At 45.1% G+C, this 21,348-nt stretch overlaps 1 protein-coding gene across 2 annotated transcripts in view; it reads right to left on the bottom strand.

The window, feature by feature from the left end:
- Positions 1-20,624, bottom strand: part of LOC106604118 (PRELI domain-containing protein 1, mitochondrial) — a 49,770-nt gene extending 29,146 nt beyond the window's left edge. Inside the window, exons 1-6 of one of the 2 annotated variants that reach the window (XR_014392271.1) lie at positions 20,474-20,624; positions 19,785-19,921; positions 13,679-13,904; positions 9,499-9,612; positions 6,551-6,629; positions 26-1,866 (exon numbers count right to left, since the gene is read on the bottom strand). Coding sequence is in view for 1 of the 2 variants with exons in the window: in XM_082975000.1 (XP_082831126.1) it covers positions 1,752-1,866; positions 6,551-6,629; positions 9,499-9,612; positions 13,679-13,904; positions 19,785-19,876 (626 nt within the window). In the remaining variant the exon portion in view is untranslated. The remainder of the gene's footprint in view (positions 1-25; positions 1,867-6,550; positions 6,630-9,498; positions 9,613-13,678; positions 13,905-19,784; positions 19,922-20,473) is intronic. The other variant, XM_082975000.1, reaches the window with a different exon arrangement.
- Positions 20,625-21,348: the final 724 nt, after the last annotated feature.

The raw sequence follows: 21,348 nt of genomic DNA, 5'->3' as shown, positions 1-21,348 counted from the left end.
TGTAATGGAGAAGACAGAAGAACACAACAGGTTAAAGAGAAGAGCACCGAGGCTGGCTCAGTCCCAAAATGGCACCCTATTCCCTATTTAGGGCACTACTTTATATCAGGGTCTATAGGTCTCTGGTCAAAACTCTTCAGTGCCTATGGGGCTCTGGTTAAAAGTAGTACACTATATAGGGAGGGAATAAGGTGTCATTTGGGATGCGGCCTGGGAATGGTGAGTAGACCTACAGGTCTAGGATCAACTTCCTCCAATCCTAACCGTAGCCACTAGTGGGGAAAATACTAAACTGACCCAATATCAGCGTCTATGAAAACAGCTTCACCCAACTGTGTGGAACTCCATCATCATCATCATCATCATGGCGGTAAGACCCCAATAAGACTATGAAAGTATTGAGTTGGTCACAACAACAACAAAAATACAGCAAGATGGAAACCTAAACAAGTCATTTCTGGAGACATGAACCAGTCTCTTGTACTCGCTCCAAAGGACAAGACCGACGTCGTCCCGTGCACAGTAGATCACCTGCTGGGTGGGACTGGTGTTGGACTGTCCCTAATGCTGCCGCATACCACCAACAATAAGATCAATCTAGTTACTCAAGTTTACATTCTGTGACGTACGATACATCTGTAGTGGCCGTACAGCGTTTTTCTGCGTTGCAGCCTCTGCAGAAGTCAGAGCAAAATTTACTTTTTTTGGGGGGGGGGCGCTTCGCAGAGCTGCTGTGAAGGAAGTTGTCAAGGAAGTGAGTTTGTGTTAATACAGGACCCCGCCCCCCTCCCCTGCTTACCGTCAACCAATCATGTCAATGCGGAGATATACAGAGCACTCTGTATCGTTACAACATTTGAGAGGCGCATGGCGATGCGGTACAGTTTGATTTAGACTCCGGAGGCGCCGTAATTGCGTCACACCCGCCGACCACATTTTCCAAACGATCTTTAACTGTAAATGGTCCATTCCCTAGCTCAGTCGCACCTAGTGTAGCAACATTACCAAAGCATTTACAAAAGTTCCAGAAATGTTCTAGATTTCCTGCTTTATTACCTCTTGTTCCCCGGGAATCTTCTAGAAAAAAATTACCCGGAATTTTGCAACCCTAATCACAGATCTGGGATCAGATTCCCCTACCTCCAAATGTAATCATTAGGAGGGGAGTGAATAAGATCTGACTCGGGCCAAACAGATCTGGGATCAGATTCCCCTCCAAATGTAATCATTAGGAGGGGCGTGAATAAGATCTGACTCTGGACAAGCCGTTAGGGCCAAACAGGTCTGGGATCAGATTCCCCTCCAAATGTAATCATTAGAGGGGGGTGAATAAGATCTGACTCGGACCAAACAGGTCTGGGATCAGATTCCCCTCCAAATGTAATCATTAGGGGGGTTAATAAGATCTGACTCTGGACAAGCCGTTGGGTTCAAATACTAGTCAACATTATTTTAATTTTTTAAAACTTTTTGTAATTGTTTGAGCCTGCCTGGAGTGCCAGATGAGCAAGGATTTTCAGTATTTTATTGGTTCCATTGTGCCAGGAATACTTCAAATCGATCCCAGATAAAGTACTTGAAATTATTCCTAAATAGTCTTTGAATCCAGGCAGGTCTGAAAGGGGCCAATGTCTACTTCCTCCCACTGGCACCTCGGGCTCCAGGATAAAGTTTCTAGGAAGACCAATCCCAATCCTAACCATATCAGCATCTAGGGGAAACTTCACCCTGCACTGGCAGCTCAGACATACTGTTGTTTCTTGTGAGCCTGTGAGGCAAGGTCTTTGGCTTTCTCTTTAGCTGCCAGAGCCGTCTCCCTGGCCCTCTCTGTAGCATGTTCAGCCAGGGTCCTGGACGGGGACTCACCTAGAGGAGAGAGGAAACGCGGTGGTTAGAAGAGAGAGAGGGGGGAAACGGTGGTGGTTAGAGGAGAGAGAGAGAGGGGGGAAACGGTGGTGGTTAGAGGAGAGAGAGAGAGAGAGGAAACGTGGTGGTTAGAGGAGAGAGAGAGAGGAAACGTGGTGGTTAGAGGAGAGAGAGAGAGAGAGGGGAAACGTGGTGGTTAGAGGAGAGAGAGAGAGAGAGAGAGGGGAAACGTGGTGGTTAGAGGAGAGAGAGAGAGAGAGAGGGGAAACGTGGTGGTTAGAGGAGAGAGAGAGAGAGAGAGAGAGAGAGGGGGGAAACGTGGTGGTTAGAGGAGAGAGAGAGAGAGAGAGAGAGAGAGAGAGAGAGAGGGGAAACGTGGTGGTTAGAGGAGAGAGAGAGAGAGAGAGAGAGAGAGGGGAAACGTGGTGGTTAGAGGAGAGAGAGAGAGAGGGGAAACGGTGGTGGTAAGAGGAGAGAGAGAGAGAGGGGGGAAACGGTGGTGGTTAGAGGAGAGAGAGGGGAAACGTGGTGGTTAGAGGAGAGAGAGAGAGAGGAAACGTGGTGGTTAGAGGAGAGAGAGAGAGAGGAAACGTGGTGGTTAGAGGAGAGAGAGGGGAAACGTGGTGGTTAGAGGAGAGAGAGGGGAAACGTGGTGGTTAGAGGAGAGAGAGGGGAAACGTGGTGGTTAGAGGAGAGAGAGAGAGAGAGAGAGGGGAAACGTGGTGGTTAGAGGAGAGAGAGAGAGAGAGGGGAAACGTGGTGGTTAGAGGAGAGAGAGAGAGAGAGAGAGAGAGAGAGGGGAAACGTGGTGGTTAGAGGAGAGAGAGAGAGAGAGAGAGAGAGAGAGAGGGGAAACGTGGTGGTTAGAGGAGAGAGAGAGAGAGAGAGAGAGAGAGGGGAAACGTGGTGGTTAGAGGAGAGAGAGAGAGGGGAAACGTGGTGGTTAGAGGAGAGAGAGAGGGGAAACGTGGTGGTTAGAGGAGAGAGAGAGGGGAAACGGTGGTGGTAAGAGGAGAGAGAGAGAAAACGGTGGTGGTTAGAGGAGAGAGAGGGGAAACGTGGTGGTTAGAGGAGAGAGAGAGAGAGAGAGAGAGAGAGAGAGAGAGGAAACGTGGTGGTTAGAGGAGAGAGAGAGAGAGAGAGAGGAAACGTGGTGGTTAGAGGAGAGAGAGAGAGAGGAAACGTGGTGGTTAGAGGAGAGAGAGGGGAAACGTGGTGGTTAGAGGAGAGAGAGAGAGAGAGAGAGAGGGGAAACGTGGTGGTTAGAGGAGAGAGAGAGAGAGAGAGAGAGAGGGGAAACGTGGTGGTTAGAGGAGAGAGAGAGAGAGAGAGAGAGGGGAAACGTGGTGGTTAGAGGAGAGAGAGAGAGAGGAAACGTGGTGGTTAGAGGAGAGAGAGAGAGAGAGAGAGGAAACGTGGTGGTTAGAGGAGAGAGAGAGAGAGAGAGAGGAAACGTGGTGGTTAGAGGAGAGAGAGAGAGGAAACGTGGTGGTTAGAGGAGAGAGAGAGAGAGAGAGAGGAAACGTGGTGGTTAGAGGAGAGAGAGAGAGAGAGAGGAAACGTGGTGGTTAGAGGAGAGAGAGAGAGGGGAAACGTGGTGGTTAGAGGAGAGAGAGAGAGGGGAAACGTGGTGGTTAGAGGAGAGAGAGAGAGAGAGAGAGAGGGGAAACGTGGTGGTTAGAGGAGAGAGAGAGAGGGGAAACGTGGTGGTTAGAGGAGAGAGAGAGAGAGAGAGAGAGAGAGAGGAAACGTGGTGGTTAGGAGAGAGAGAGAGAGAGGAAACGTGGTGGTTAGAGGAGAGAGAGAGAGAGGGGAAACGTGGTGGTTAGAGGAGAGAGAGAGAGAGAGAGAGAGAGGGGAAACGTGGTGGTTAGAGGAGAGAGAGAGAGAGAGAGAGAGAGAGAGGAAACGTGGTGGTTAGAGGAGAGAGAGAGAGAGAGAGAGAGGAAACGTGGTGGTTAGAGGAGAGAGAGAGAGAGGGGAAACGTGGTGGTTAGAGGAGAGAGAGAGAGAGAGAGAGAGGGGAAACGTGGTGGTTAGAGGAGAGAGAGAGAGAGAGAGAGAGGGGAAACGTGGTGGTTAGAGGAGAGAGAGAGAGAGAGAGGGGAAACGTGGTGGTTAGAGGAGAGAGAGAGAGAGAGGAGGGGAAACGTGGTGGTTAGAGGAGAGAGAGAGAGAGAGAGAGAGGGGAAACGTGGTGGTTAGAGGAGAGAGAGAGAGGGGAAACGTGGTGGTTAGAGGAGAGAGAGAGAGAGAGAGAGAGAGAGAGAGAGAGAGGGGAAACGTGGTGGTTAGAGGAGAGAGAGAGAGAGAGAGAGAGAGAGAGAGAGAGGGGAAACGTGGTGGTTAGAGGAGAGAGAGAGAGAGGGGGGAAACGTGGTGGTTAGAGGAGAGAGAGAGAGAGAGGGGAAACGTGGTGGTTAGAGGAGAGAGAGAGAGGGGAAACGTGGTGGTTAGAGGAGAGAGAGAGAGAGAGAGAGAGGGGAAACGTGGTGGTTAGAGGAGAGAGAGAGAGAGAGAGAGAGAGAGGGGAAACGTGGTGGTTAGAGGAGAGAGAGAGAGAGAGAGAGAGAGAGGGGAAACGTGGTGGTTAGAGGAGAGAGAGAGAGAGAGGGGAAACGTGGTGGTTAGAGGAGAGAGAGAGAGAGAGAGGGGAAACGTAGTGGTTAGAGGAGAGAGAGAGAGAGAGAGAGGGGAAACGTGGTGGTTAGAGGAGAGAGAGGAAACGTGGTGGTTAGAGGAGAGAGAGAGAGAGAGAGAGAGGGGAAACGTGGTGGTTAGAGGAGAGAGAGAGAGAGAGGAAACGTGGTGGTTAGAGGAGAGAGAGAGAGAGAGAGGAAACGTGGTGGTTAGAGGAGAGAGAGAGAGAGAGAGAGGAAACGTGGTGGTTAGAGGAGGAGAGAGAGAGAGAGAGGAAACGTGGTGGTTAGAGGAGAGAGAGAGAGAGAGAGGAAACGTGGTGGTTAGAGGAGAGAGAGAGAGAGAGAGGAAACGTGGTGGTTAGAGGAGAGAGAGAGAGAGAGAGAGAGAGAGAGGAAACGTGGTGGTTAGAGGAGAGAGAGAGAGAGAGAGAGAGAGGGGAAACGTGGTGGTTAGAGGAGAGAGAGAGAGAGAGAGAGAGAGGGGAAACGTGGTGGTTAGAGGAGAGAGAGAGAGAGAGGGAAACGTGGTGGTTAGAGGAGAGAGAGAGAGAGAGAGAGAGGGGGAAACGTGGTGGTTAGAGGAGAGAGAGAGAGAGAGGAAACGTGGTGGTTAGAGGAGAGAGAGAGAGAGAGAGAGAGGGGGGAAACGTGGTGGTTAGAGGAGAGAGAGAGAGAGAGAGAGGGGGGAAACGTGGTGGTTAGAGGAGAGAGAGAGGGGGGAAACGTGGTGGTTAGAGGAGAGAGAGAGAGAGAGAGAGGGGGGAAACGTGGTGGTTAGAGGAGAGAGAGAGAGAGAGAGAGAGAGAGAGAGAGAGGGGAAACGTGGTGGTTAGAGGAGAGAGAGAGAGAGAGAGGGAGGAAACGTGGTGGTTAGAGGAGAGAGAGAGAGAGAGAGAGGGGAAACGTGGTGGTTAGAGGAGAGAGAGAGAGAGAGGAAACGTGGTGGTTAGAGGAGAGAGAGAGAGAGAGAGGGGGGAAACGTGGTGGTTAGAGGAGAGAGAGAGAGAGAGAGAGGGGGGAAACGTGGTGGTTAGGGAGAGGAGAGGAGAGAGAGAGAGGGGGGACGGGGGAGAGGAGAGAGAGAGAGAGAGAGAGAGAGAGAGGGGAAACGTGGTGGTTAGAGGAGAGAGAGAGAGAGAGAGGGAGGAAACGTGGTGGTTAGAGGAGAGAGAGAGAGAGAGAGAGAGAGAGGGAGGAAACGTGGTGGTTAGAGGAGAGAGAGAGAGAGAGAGGGGAAACGTGGTGGTTAGAGGAGAGAGAGAGAGAGAGAGAGAGAGGAAACGTGGTGGTTAGAGGAGAGAGAGAGAGAGAGAGGGGAAACGTGGTGGTTAGAGGAGAGAGAGAGAGAGAGAGAGAGGGGAAACGTGGTGGTTAGAGGAGAGAGAGAGAGAGAGGGGGGAAACGTGGTGGTTAGAGGAGAGAGAGAGAGAGAGGGGAGAGAGGGGCGTGGTGGTTAGAGGAGAGAGAGAGAGAGAGAGAGAGAGAGAGGGGAAACGTGGTGGTTAGAGGAGAGAGAGAGAGAGAGAGAGAGAGGGGGAAACGTGGTGGTTAGAGGAGAGAGAGAGAGAGAGAGAGGGGAAATGTGGTGGTTAGAGGAGAGAGAGAGAGAGGGGAAACGTGGTGGTTAGAGGAGAGAGAGAGGGGGAAACGTGGTGGTTAGAGGAAGAGAGAGAGAGAGAGAGAGAGGGGAAACGTTGTGGTTAGAGGTGAGAGAGAGAGAGAGGAAACGTGGTGGTTAGAGGAGAGAGAGAGAGAGAGGGGAAACGTGGTGGTTAGAGGAGAGAGGAAACGTGGTGGTTAGAACATGGTTGGAGTCAAGGAGTCTAAATCCCTCAAATTCAAACGCGACCTGGAAGCCAGTTCCACTGCTTTGTTCCATTGTTCCCCTGTAATCAGGGACTGATTTAGACCTGGGACACCGGTCATTCTACCCCAACACAGTACCGTTTCCACCGCCCCACGGTACCGTTAATAATAAGGAACTGAACTGATCGCCCCACCTTATTTTACAGCGTAATAAAAACAACTGGCCTCCATCTTACCTTGCATTTTGGCCAGGACGTATTCAAACCCTTTCATGGTCTTTGCAACACTGGTCTTGAACCGGGCAAGGCCGAACTCCTGTAAAGTGAAGCCAGAGATTAGTGATGGTTAGGGTATGACAGACAGGGAACGCTGGTCTTGTTGTGTGGTTCCTGCCAAGGCAGCAGCTACTCTTCCTGGGGTTTATTATGGATCCCCATTAGTTCCTGCCAAGGCAGCAGCTACTCTTCCTGGGGTTTATTATGGATCCCCATTAGTTCCTGCCAAGGCAGCGGCTACTCTTCCTGTGATCCAGCAAAATTAAGGCAGTTATGAATGTAATGTTTTTAAAATTGTATAGCAGAATTCACTACAATCTGACAGCACAGTTGCAGTCATCAACGCTCTGGATAACATGAAAACAGCCTAACCAGCTCTGCTAGGGCGAGTAATATGGTCAGTGAGCTGTTCTCTCATTTGTGTCTGGAAGTAGCTAGCAAGTTAGCCAACGTTAGCAAGTTAGCTTGGGTGCTTGAACGCTCGGATCAACCCTTAAAGAGATGGGTGTGAACGATGCTGAATGGGTGGGCTCTCCAGTAGTAGCAAAAACATTTAAAAGGCAATTTTTTTCTTCAAAAGTGATTTCACAAGTTTGTCAACTTTCAAAGCAGAATTACTTTCCCATTGTTCCTCAACTGTAGTGCATAATGTACCATTTCATACCTCTTGAGTCTTGACTTTTATCCAATGTAATTTTGCTACATAAGACCGTTTTTTTTTTAGCCGGTCTGTCACATTATAGCAGGGCGTGTAAAGCCATAACACATATGTAAGTTAACAAGACAGGGCCCCCCCCCCCCCCCAATAATTTTATCATCAATTTCTCTTAGCCAATCATCAGTCATTTGTGTAAGTGCTGTGCTTGTTGTTCACTGTAAAATAGCATTGTATCTGGTCAAACACCAAACTTTACTATGGGTTGGTAACAGCTATTTGAGTCAGTCAAGTTTTATTTTTACTATTGTTAGGTAGCGGAATGACTTTTAGGAGTGGTAATATCGTCCGCTTTTATCCTCAGTAATTTTCCATCTAGATGGTCCCGTGTGGCTCAGTTGGTAGAGCATGGTGTTTGCAACGCCAGGGTTGTGGGTTCGATTCCCACGGGGGACCAGTACGGAGAAGAAAAAAAAAAAAAAAATGTACGAAATGTATGCATTCACTACCGTAAGTCGCTCTGGATAAGAGCGACTACTAAATTACTAAAATGTAAATTGTTAGACCCCGGTGGCTTGTCATCGTTAATAGACAATCATTTTTTCACCTCTTCCACACTCACTTTACGGAACTCAAAAGTACAATTATTGTCTTTCATAATTTGGTCAGATCTACTTGGATGTGTAGTGTCAGCGTTTGTTGCTGGCATCTCATGTCTAAATTTGCTAATCTTGCCAATTAAAAAAAAATCATTAAAAGTAGTTGGCAATGTCAGTGGGTTTTGTAATGAATGTGCTGAGTTTTTCCCCCAACATTTAAGGCGCTCTAAAGCTTTTTACTATCATTCTTTGTCATTTATTTGTTTCATAGTCTAGTTTGTTATTATTCAGTTTAGTCACATGAATTCTCAATTTGCAGTACGTTTGCCAATCGGTTGGGCAGCCAGACTTATTTGCCGTTCCTTTTGCCTCATCCCTCTCAAACATACAATTTTTCAATTCCTCATCAATCCACTGGGATTTAACAGTTTTTACTGTCATTTTCTTAAATGGGTGCTTGTTTATTGGTAACTGAAATAAGCAATTTCATAAATAAATGTGTCAAGTGCAACATTGGTTTGCTCCTCATTACACACCATGGACCAATAAATATTCTTTACATCATCAACATATGAATCACTACAAAACTTATTGTATGACCTCTTTTACACTATATTAGGCCCAGCCTTTGGTTTTCCTAGATATGGCTACTATGTTGTGATCACTACATCCGATGGATCTGGATACTGCTTTCAAGCACTTTTCTGCAGCGTTAGTAAAGATGTGATCAATACATGTTGATGATTTCATTCCTGTGCTGTTTGTAACTACCTTGGTAGGTTGACTGATAACCTGAACCAGGTTGCAGGCACTGGTTACAGTTTGAAGCTTTTTCTTGAGTGGGCAGCTTGATGAAAGCCAGTCAATATTTAAAAATCACCCAGAAAATACACCTCTCTCTGTTGATATCACATACATTATCAAGCATTTCACACATTATCCAGATACTGACTGTTAGCACTTGGTGGCCTATAGCAGCTTCCCACCAGAATCACCACCACTAGCATTTCTGTAAATGTTATAACCTTTTATTGCCCCAACTGTATCAAAAATGTATTATCTAAGTGAGTTTCAGAGATAGTAACAGATTACATTCATATTCTGACTAACAAGTTTTTTAATTTCATGAAACCTCGTTTCTTAAGCTACGCATGTTAACGTGGGCTGTTTTAAGCACTTTTCAGGGATGCTTGCTTGTTTTTAAAAATCGCTTTACTGGGAAGCTTAGCAGAAGTAGATATTTTTCATATTAGTGCAGTGATGTTAAGTTGTTGTTGTGTGGTATGACTGGCAGTGATAGTTAGTATAGACATGTCTAAACAGATTCATGTTGTCACTAACTTTCACACGGCTCAGTAAACCAAACTGGGTAGTTTAATAGCAGCTGAGGGTTTTTTTTTTTTATCAAAGTCAGATACCAGACAGTGAATCATTCAACAACTTCTACACAGGCTGAACAGGCAAACTGCCAGCTTGTGGTTCTTTTACAACAGTCTTTCTGTAACTCATAGATGGCAACATATCTACATACTATAGATGGCGGTAGAAAGATTGTCAAGTCAGGGACTTTCTGGGGATCCCACCCTTCCAGTAGACACTTAGTTCCCCACTGGCCTTTAACCCCACTGACCTGTATAAAACACACATACACACACCTGTATAGCTCTGGAAAGCCCGTAGAGGTTAGACGAGATCCAGGCCTCTCTGTTAATCTCCGTCCAGCTGGTGTTGTCAGGGTTAATTCTGTACTCACAACGCTCCTCCACAGACTGACAGGGGAATCAAAACATAGACCTTATTATGACTACAGTATGGTGAATATAATGCATTCGGAAAGTATAACGTTACAGCCTTATTCTAATGGATTAAATTAATTGTTTTCCCTCATCAATCTACACACAATACCCCATAATAACAAAGCGAAAAACAGGTTTAGACATTTTTGCAAATGTATTAAAAATAGAAATACCTTTACATAAATATTCAGACCCTTTGGTATGAGACTCGAAATTGACCTTAGGTGCATCCTGTTTCCATTGATCATCCTTGAGATGTTTCTACAACTTGATTGGAATCCACCTGTGGTAAAATCAATTGATTGGACATGATTTGGAAAGGCACACACCTGTCTGTATAAGGTCCCACATTTGACAGTTCATGTCAGAGCTAAAACCAAACCATGAGGTCGAAGGAATTGTCCGTAGAGCTCCGAGACAGGATTGTGTCGAGGTACAGATCTGGGGAAGGGTACCAAAACATTTCTGCAGCATTGAAGGTCCCCAAAAACATAGTGGCCTCCATCATTCTTAAATGGAAGAAGTTTGGAACCACCAAGACTCTTCCTAAAGCTGGCCGCCTGGCCAAACTGAACAATCGGGGGAGAAGGGCCTTGGTTAGGGAGGTGACCAAGAACCTGATGGTGACTCTGACAGAGCTCCAGACTTCCTCTGTGGAGATGGGAGAACCTTCCAGAAGGACAACCATCTCAGCAGCACTCCACCAATCAGGCCTTTATGGTAGAGCGGCCAGACGGAAGCTACTCCTCAGTAAAAAGTACATGACAGCCCGCTTGGAGTTTGCCAAAAGGCACCTAAAGGACTCAGACCATGAGAAACAAGATTCTCTGGTCTGAAGAAACCAAGATTGAACTTTGGCCTGAATGCCAAGCGTCACTTCTGGAGGAAATCTGGCACCATCCCTAAAGTGAAGCATGGTGGTGGCAGCATCATGCTGTGGGGATGTTTTTCAGCGGCAGGTACTGGGAGACAGGATCAGCATCGAGGGAAAGATGAACGGAGCAAAGTACTGAGAGATCCTTGATGAAAACCTGCTCCATAGCGCTCAGGACCTCAGACTGGGGCGAAGGTTCACCTTCCAACAGGACAACAACCTTATGCGCACAACCGGGACAAGTCTCAATGTCCTTGAGTGGCCCGGACTTGAACACCATCGAACATCTCTGGAGACCTGAAAATGGCTGTGCAGAGACTCTCCCCATCCAACCTGACAGAGCTTGAGAGGATCTGCAGAGAAGAATGGGGAGAAATTCCCCAAATACAGATGTGCCAAGCTTGTAGCGTCATACCCAAGAACACTCGAGGCTGTAATCGCTGCCAAAGGTGATTCAACAAAGTACTGAGTAAAGGGTCTGAATACTTATGTAAATGTGATAGTTTATTTGTAATACATTTGTAACAATTTCTAAAAACCTGTTTTTGCTTTGTCATTATAGGATATTGTGTGTAGATTGATGTGAGGGGGGGGGAAAAAAACAATTTAATCCATTTTAGAATAAGGCTGTAACAAAATGTGGTAAATGTCAAGGGGCCTGAATACTTTTCGAATGCTGGATGTATACAGTAATCAGTCATTTTTATTAGTCATTTTTTTAAGGATCCCCATTCGCTAACGCCAGCTAATCTTCCTGGGGTCCTTCCTGGTTTACAGTGTAGATTAGTATTAAGAGCTGGTTCATGTCTTCATAGTGACTTCAGGTGAACTCCCACCAGAGAAATACTACTCAAATTCAAATACACTAGCCAAAAGTATGTGGACACTCCTTCAAATTAGTAGATTTGGCTATTTCAGCCAAACATGTTGCTGACAGGTGTATATTTTTTAAATAATAAATACATTTAAAATCGAGCTCACAGCCATGCAATCTCCATAGACAAACATTGTCAGTCAAATGTCCTTACTGAAGAGCTCAGTGACTTTCAACGTGGCACCGTCATAGGATGCCAACTTTCCAACAAGTCAGTTCGTCAAGTTTCTACCCTGATAGAGCTCCGGTCAACTGTAAGGGCCGTTATTGTGCAGTGAAAACGTCTAGGAGCAACAACGGCTCAGCCACGTAGTGGTAGGCCACACAAGTTCACATAACAGGATCGCCGAGTGCTGAATCGCGTAAAAATTGTCTGTCCTCGTTTTGCAACACTCACTACTGAGTTCCAACCTGCCTCTTGAAGCAACGCCAGCACAATAACTGTTCATCGGGAGCTTCATGAAATGGGTTTCCACGACCGAGCAGCCGCACACAAGCCTAAGATCACCATGCACAATGCCAAGCATCGAGTAGTGTAAAGCTCGCCGCCATTGGACTCTCGAGCAGTGTTTCTCTGGAGTGATGAATCACGCTTCACCATCTGGCAGTCCGATGGACAAATCTGGGTTTGGTGGATGCCAGGAGAACGCTACCTGCCCCAATGCATAGTGCCAACTGTAAAGTTTGGTGGAGGAGGAATAATGGTCTGGGGCTGTTTTTCATTGTTCAGGCCCCTTAGTTCCAGTGAAGGGAAATCTTAACGCTACAGCACACAATGACATTCTAGATGATTCTGTCCTTCCAACTTTGTGGCAACAGTTTGAGGAAGGCCTTTTCCTGTTTCAGCATGACAATAACCCCGTGCACAAAGCGAGGTCCATACAGAAATGGTTTGTCAAGTTTGGTGTGGAAGAACTTGACTGGCCTGCACAGAGCCCTGACCTCAACCCCATTGAACACCTTTGGAATGAATTGGAACGCCGACTGCGAGCCAGTCCTAATCGCCCAATATCAGTGCCCGACCTGCACTAATACTCTCGTGGCTGAATGGAAGCAAGTCCCCACAGCAATGTTCCAACATCTAGTGGAAAGCCTTCCCAGAAGAGTGGAGGCTGTTATAGCAGCAATGTTCCAACATCTAGTGGAAAGCCTTCCCAGAAGAGTGGAGGCTGTTATAGCAGCAATGTACCAACATCTAGTGGAAAGCCTTCCCAGAAGAGTGGAGGCTGTTATAGCAGCAATGTTCCAACATCTAGTGGAAAGCCTTCCCAGAAGAGTGGAGGCTGTTATAGCAGCAATGTTCCAACATCTAGTGGAAAGCCTTCCCAGAAGAGTGGAGGCTGTTATAGCAGCAATGTTCCAACATCTAGTGGAAAGCCTTCCCAGAAGAGTGGAGGCTGTTATAGCAGCAATGTTCCAACATCTAGTGGAAAGCCTTCCCAGAAGAGTGGAGGCTGTTATAGCAGCAATGTTCCAACATCTAGTGGAAAGCCTTCCCAGAAGAGTGGAGGCTGTTATAGCAGCAATGTTCCAACATCTAGTGGAAAGCCTTCCCTGAAGAGTGGAGGCTGTTATAGCAGCAATGTTCCAACATCTAGTGGAAAGCCTTCCCAGAAGAGTGGAGGCTGTTATAGCAGCAATGTTCCAACATCTAGTGGAAAGCCTTCCCAGAAGAGCAGAGGCTGTTATAGCAGCAATGTTCCAACATCTAGTGGAAAGCCTTCCCTGAAGAGTGGAGGCTGTTATAGCAGCAATGTTCCAACATCTAGTGGAAAGCCTTCCCTGAAGAGTGGAGGCTGTTATAGCAGCAATGTTCCAACATCTAGTGGAAAGCCTTCCCTGAAGAGTGGAGACTGTTATAGCAGCAATGTTCCAACATCTAGTGGAAAGCCTTCCCAGAAGAGCGGAGGCTGTTATAGCAGCAATGTTCCAACATCTAGTGGAAAGCCTTCCCAGAAGAGTGGAGGCTGTTATAGCAGGAATGTTCCAACATCTAGTGGAAAGCCTTCCCAGAAGAGTGGAGGCTGTTATAGCAGCAATGTTCCAACATCTAGTGGAAAGCCTTCCCAGAAGAGTGGAGGCTGTTATAGCAGCAACAGGAGGGGACCAACTCCATATTAAAGCCCATGATTTTGGAATGAGATGTTGGACGAGCAGGTGTCCACATACTTTCGGTCATGTAGTGTATATTCAAAAGATGAAGATTTGCGTTGGCTCCCTGAGCTAATGCCAAGGCTTTAGCTCAACGGGCTAACACAGTCACAGTACGAATCCCAGTCGATCCCACGTACCATCATGCGTGCGTGGCTGATGTTCCAAGTCAGCGTTGTCATGGTTCTGTTCTGGGGATCCACGATGGAATCCTCGATGATGTAGGCGTGCCTGGCCATGGTAACCGGCAGGTACTTCTCCATCCAGCGAGGGGCGCGGTTAGTTTTGGTCAGCAGTCGCCTAGAGACCAGACGGTTACCGGGAGTTACCTCCCTGAAGATGATATCCTCTGTTAGGACATGGTTACTGTGGGGAGAGAGGAGAGGAAATTGTAATATTGTATTACAGTTAGAGACTAGGGAGAGAGGAGATGGGAGGGGTGAATTAAGTGTGATTCAGAAACACTTAACAGCTTAAAAAGATGCTACAACGTTGATGTCTATACGTCTCTATGCTACAACGTTGATGTCTATACGTCTCTATGCTACAACGTTGATGTCTATACGTCTCTATGCTACAACGTTGATGTCTATACGTCTCTATGCTACAACGTTGATGTCTATACGTCTCTATGCTACAACGTTGATGTCTATACGTCTCTATGCTACAACGTTGATGTCTATACGTCTCTATGCTACAACGTTGATGTCTATACGTCTCTATGCTACAACGTTGATGTCTATACATCTCTATGCTACAACGTTGATGTCTATACGTCTCTATGCTACAACGTTGATGTCTATACGTCTCTATGCTACAACGTTGATGTCTATACGTCTCTATGCTACAACGTTGATGTCTATACGTCTCTATGCTACAACGTTGATGTCTATACATCTCTATGCTACAACGTTGATGTCTATACGTCTCTATGCTACAACGTTGATGTCTATACGTCTCTATGCTACAACGTTGATGTCTATACGTCTCTATGCTACAACGTTGATGTCTATACGTCTCTATGCTACAACGTTGATGTCTATACGTCTCTATGCTACAACGTTGATGTCTATACGTCTCTATGCTACAACGTTGATGTCTATACGTCTCTATGCTACAACGTTGATGTCTATACGTCTCTATGCTACAACGTTGATGTCTATACGTCTCTATGCTACAACGTTGATGTCTATACGTCTCTATGCTACAACGTTGATGTCTATACGTCTCTATGCTACAACGTTGATGTCTATACGTCTCTATGCTACAACGTTGATGTCTATACGTCTCTATGCTACAACGTTGATGTCTATACATCTCTATGCTACAACGTTGATGTCTACACATCTCTATGCTACAACGTTGATGTCTACACATCTCTATGCTACAACGTTGATGTCTACACATCTCTATGCTACAACGTTGATATCTACACATCTCTATGCTACAACGTTGTTGTCTACACATCTCTATGCTACAACGGGGAAAGAATGAGGAAGTGGATAGAATCTAATTTCTTATGTTTATCAGTGAAATTAACATGATAACATATTGATACTATCACGATACTCGATACCACAACAACAAAAAGGTGTATTAGCCAAAGTCCCAGAATGCCACTTGATCCTGACAGGTAAACTCAGCTACTGCTCTGTTCAATCGTTGGGCATCTTTTGAGTTAAGTATCATTATATAGATTTTTTTAAATACATCAAAACAATTCAGAGACAGCAATGTATGCATTAATTAATAAATTATACAAATCTAAGTACAGTGAGGGAAAAAAGTATTTGATCCCCTGCTGATTTTGTACGTTTGCCCACTGACAAAGAAATGATCAGTCTATAATTTTAATGGTGGGTTTATTTGAACAGTGAGAGACAGAATAACAAAAAAATCCAGAAAAACACGTCAAAAATGTTACAAAATTATTTTCATTTTAATGAGGGAAATAAGTATTTCACCCCCTCTCAATCAGAAAGATTTCTGGCTCCCAGGTGTCTTTTATACAGGTAACGAGCTGAGATTAGGAGCACACTCTTAAAGGGAGTGCTTCTAATCTCAGTTTGTTGCCTGTATAAAAGACACCTGTCCACAGAAGCAATCAATCAATCAGATTCCAAACTCTCCACCATGGCCAAGACCAAAGAGCTCTCCAAGGATGTCAGGGACAAGATTGTAGACCTACACAAGGCTGGAATGGGCTACAAGACCCTCGCCAAGCAGCTTGGTGAGAAGGTGACAACAGTTGGTGCGATTATTTGCAAATGGAACAAACGCAAAAGAACTGTCAATCTCCCTCGGCCTGGGGCTCCATGCAAGATCTCACCTCGTGGAGTTGCAATGATCATGAGAACGGTGAGGAATCAGCCCAGAACTACACGGGAGGATCTTGTCAATGATCTCAAGGCAGCTGGGACCATAGTCACCAAGAAAGCAATTGGTAACACACTACGCCGTGACGGACTGAAATCCTGCAGGGCCCGCAAGTTCCCCCTGCTCAAGAAAGCACATATACATGCCCGTCTGAAGTTTGCCAACGAACATCTGAATGATTCAGAGGACAACTGGATGAAAGTGTTGTGGTCAGATGAGACCAATGGAGCTCTTTGGCATCAACTCAACTCGCGTGTTTGGAGGAGGAGGAATGCTGCCTATGACCCCAAGAACACCATCCCCACCGTCAAACATGGAGGTGGAAACATTATGCTTTGGGGGTGTTTTTCTGCTAAGGGGACAGGACAACTTCACCGCATCAAAGGGACGATGGACGGGGCCATGTACCGTCAAATTTTGGGTGAGAACCTCCTTCCCTCAGCCAGGGCCACTACTCAGTAAAAGGCACATGACAGCCCGCGAGTTTGCCAAAAGGCACCTAAAGGACTCTCAGACCATTTGAAACCAAGATTGAACTCTTTGACCTGAATGCCAAGCGTCACGTCTGGAGGAAACCTGGCACCTTGCCTACGGTGAAGCATGGTGGTGGCAGCATCATGCTGTGGGGATGTTTTTCAGCGGCAGGGACTGGGAGACTAGTCAGGGTCGAGGGAAAGATGAACAGAGCAAAGTAAAGAGATCCTTGATGAGAACCTGCTTCAGAGCGCTCAGGACCTCAGACTGGGGCGAAGGTTGACCTTTCAACAGGTCAATGACCTTAAGCACACAGCCAAGACAACGCAGGAATGTCCTCGAGTGGCCGAGCCAGAGCCCAGACTTGAACCCAATCTCTGGAGACCTGAAAATAGCTGTGCAGTGACGCTCCCCATCCAACCTGACAGACCTTGAGAGGATCTGCTGAGAAGAATGGGAGAAACTCCCCAAATACAGATGTGCAATGATTGTAGCGTCATACCCAAGAAGACTCGAGGCTGTAATCGCCGCTTCAACAAAGTACTGAGTAAAGGGTCTGAATACTTGCGTAAATGTTATTTCAGTTTTCTATATATAACCTTTATTTAATAAATTTGCACAAAAGAAAAAGTTTTTGCTTCGTCAATATGGGTTAGTGTGTGTAGATTAATGTTTAAATTTTTTTTTAAAATCCATTTTAGAATACAGCTGTAACGTAAGAAAATGTGTTAAGTCTGAAGGTCTGAATACTTTATAAATGCACTGACATAATGGTATTGATTTATTTAAATGGTAAATCTATTGATAAACTGGGCAAATCAAGATGTAGCTTGTGAGTTTTAGCTGATTTCATGGGGCTACAGATGAGTCTGTTTTTTCCCCCCTTCGGGACTTAATTGATCAACAACATTTGCATAGAAGTAGCTTATTTTATAGAAATGCGTGCTCTCTCTTTTACCAGTAATGACATAATTCATGAGGCAAGAGGTGGGCGGCCTGTCGGAGCAGTCAGTTCGCTGAGGCAGTAGTATCTTGGTGGAGACGTGCGAGAGAAACCGAATAAATAAATTGATAAAGTTTGTGGCTATCAGCTCTGAAAATATGCATATTTTGCTTTATGGTTTGCATATTATCACAAAGTACCAGAGCGGTGGATTGATGTTAACTTTCCTAGCTAGCTGACAGCTGAAGCTATCCTACAAAGATGGAAGATACTGGTATCTTCTTGCATTGTAAAGGGTTCTAGCCAGTAGGACATTGTTTTGCGAACAGTAATGAACAGTTTCAAAATTTCTACATGCCGTGTTACATTATTCAAGCGTGTTAACTTCTGTGCAGCACGAGAGGAGAGCTAACACATGCGCTCACGCTATAAAAAAGGGGGACATCTGCTGCGCTGATAGACCGGTTCAATCCGTGAGACACATTTGACAGAAGTACCGAAAGTTCAAAATTAAAATCTAGTACCAAACCAGTGGAGGCCCGGCTTATAATAATGCCTTGAAATTAAGTCAATGGACATGTGGTTGATGCCATTCCCTTGACTCCTTTCTAACCATTACTATGAGCCGTCCTCCACTGCACCAAACCATTTTTTCATGTTTTAGTACAGGGAGATTTCCAGTAATTGTGCTAAGTTAACGATATCCTAACTTCAAATCATCTCCAAACTGCACGCAGACACAGGAATACAATTGGTTACCATGAGTTCGTCTGACTGGCTAAGTATCTTGCAGTAACTCTTGAAATCACTGACAGTGAATGTGTGCACTAACAATGCTTCAACTTCACCATGGCTTTAAGTGATACAGCAAATAACCTGTTTTACAGGATGGGCATTTATATATAGGTTTGTCTAGGACTATTTATAGTACAGCCTAGTCACATTAGGAGGGTTAGTCTAGGACTATTTATAAACTGGGTAGTTCGAGCCCTGAATGCTTATTGGCTGACAGCTGTGGTATATCAGACCGTATACCACGGGTATGTATTTTTATTTATTTTTACTGCTCTAATTACGTTGCCCGGACGGTATATGGTTCTCTCTTCTTCTATTTTCAAATCACTTGATGCATTCGCATCTGATGCACACTACGTAAACAATAGCCAAACGTAAACCGTGAAAAATACTAAGCTACAGATAATTATATTAGACCAGCGTTCTGGAAGTCAGTTTAATAACACTTGCCTGTGGATCAATTTTGTCTCATATTTCCACCCGACTAAGGATGAAAAATCAGCAGACAACAGGTTCAAATGAAGTTTATTCAACGTTGACGTGAAAATGGGACTTCTGGGGATTTCTGAACGTATAGGTGGGCACGGGTGGAGAAAGTGCCCAACTGGCATACTTCAGTAAACTTAAAGATACATTAATAGAAAGTTGCTCAAGTAAAAGTCACCCCAGTAAAATACTACTTGAGTAAAAGTCCAAAAGTATTATTATTATTTTTTTTAAATACACTGAAGTATCAAAATTAAAAAAGTATTAATCATTTAAACTTTCTTATTTTAAGCAAAGCAGATGGCACCGTTTAAAACATTTACAGATAGCCAGGGGCACACTCCAACACTCAGACATTATTTACAGATAGCCAGGGGCACAATCCAACACTCAGACATAATTTACAGATAGCCAGGGGCACACTCCAACACTCAGACATCATTTACAGATAGCCAGGGGAACACTCCAACACTCAGACATAATTTACAGATAGCCAGGGGCACACTCCAACACTCAGACATCATTTACAGATAGCCAGGGGAACACTCCAACACTCAGACATAATTTACAGATAGCCAGGGGCACACTCCAACACTCAGACATCATTACAGATAGCCAGGGGCACACTCCAACACTCAGACATCATTACAGATAGCCAGGGGAACACTCCAACACTCAGACATCATTTACAAAAGATGCATTTATGTTTAGTGAGGCCGCCAGAACAGAGGCCGTAGGGATGACCACGTGTTCTCTTGATAAGTGCGTGAATTTCACCATTTTCCTCTCCTACTCAGCGTTCAAAATGTAACGAGTACTTTGGGTTGTCAGGGAAAATGTATGGAGTAAAAGTCAAATATTTTCTTTAGGAATGTAGTGAAGTAAAAGTTGTCAAAAAATATAAATAGTAAAGTACAGATAAACCCCAAAAAACTACTTAAAGTACTTTTACACCACTTACCTGTAGGGCTATCTTTCTTACCTGTAGGGCTATCTGTAGGGCTATCTTTCTTACCTGTAGGGCTATCTGTAGGGCTACCTGTAGGGCTATCTTTCTTCTTTCTTACCTGTAGGGCTATCTTTCTTACCTGTAGGGCTATCTTTCTTACCTGTAGGGCTATCTTTCTTACCTGTAGGGCTATCTTTCTTACCTGTAGGGCTATCTTTCTTACCTGTAGGGGTTGGGGTATCGCTCCCAGAAAGCGATGCAGACTTGGTCCCAGGAACTTTTCAGAAGACCCACACAGGCAAAGTACTTTACCATTGTTCCCGTAAAAAGACGACTTTATATGTACACTTTGGTAAATACCTGTTAGAAGAATAGTACACAGTGAGTAAGCTCAAATTAGCTAGGATATCATCAATTACATGCACATTTGCCCAATTAATCGTGAAATTAGAAGGCTGCACTAAAAAGCGAAACTCCTAGATAAAAGCATAGAAAGTGGAATGCTGCGCTTTAAAATGACAGCTGTCAAATCAACTTTGGTTAAATTAAAAATACATAAAAAAACAGTAAACGTGCGCAAAAAGCCATAGTTAACGTTTACCCGTCTGTGCATAATTATTATCGCTATATGCATGTCCACATACCGCTCGATATGCAACCCCAGTTCCGTTAACGGAATCGTTAGTGACAGGAAATGGAACAAAACTGAAACGGTCACGTCTGCACTCAGTCTCGCTAGAATGCTATGGTAACGAGCTAGTTAGCATAGCTTAGCATAGCATAGAGTGGTGGTCAACGCCATCAATTCATTAGCTATATAGCTAAAGTGACCCATTTTCATATGAGGGGAAAAATAAATAAAAATCTAAACATCTTTCCGCTTGAATATGAAACGGTAAGAAAACCACTTACCTCGTTGGCAATACCATTTACAGCGGAGATAAGTGCATTTTCTACTACTTTTAGAAGAATGTAGCTTGAAGCTACACGACAGACTGATTCCGGCCAATTGAAAAGGGAAGGTCAAGAACAACGACATATCCGGTGCGACCAAAAGCAGAGAGGAAGTGAGAGCGACCCAACATCTGGCTTCTCCACAGCAGGTGGCGTTGTTTCGGGGGAAAGGAGGATGGCGGAAGCAGAGAAGGCGCTTGAATCTGATGGCGGTGGAAATAAGGATGAATGGACTTTTGTCTAAAATGATTTGAAAAAATTGGGTAAAATTATTGTGGGAAAGGAATCCTTCTAGTGTTGGTTTTACCCCTTTGTATCTGGTAGGAGTTGGTTTTCTGGGAGTATTGGGGCAGTTCTTATTATACCACAGTGATTGGGGCCTGATTGGGTGGATTAGGGAGAGTATCCAAAACGGTGAAAAAAAGTATTGGGTAAAGTAGTCAGTGAAATACAAGAGTGTGCTTGCATTGATTTGGTGTGTTTCAGCTGATCAGAAGGAACATTTGTTGGCCTCACTCAAGTTAATTATTATCCTGTGTCGTGTTTTGAGCTACAGAGCAGGGCACCCGTCAAAGGAATAACGCGAAAGAAAATTCCTGGAGTGGTCGATGTTCATAGGATGAATCGTGTGGTTAATTGAAGGAAGGAGAAGAGTTTGTCTGTTCTGTTTTTCGATGTGGTATCCTACACCGATTGCAGCTATGCTATGTGTACTACTCTGTTAGAGCTTTTGTATCAAACCAAATTGTATTTGTCACATGCGCCGAATACAACAAGTGTAGACTTTAATGTGAAATGCTTACTTTACAAGCCCTTAACCAACAGTGCAGTTC

Source organism: Salmo salar, chromosome 05 (assembly GCF_965601325.2).
Source record: "Salmo salar chromosome 05, fSalSal1, whole genome shotgun sequence".
In the NCBI taxonomy this organism is placed as follows: domain Eukaryota; kingdom Metazoa; phylum Chordata; class Actinopteri; order Salmoniformes; family Salmonidae; genus Salmo; species Salmo salar.
This window is presented reverse-complemented; position numbering and strand designations above follow the sequence as displayed.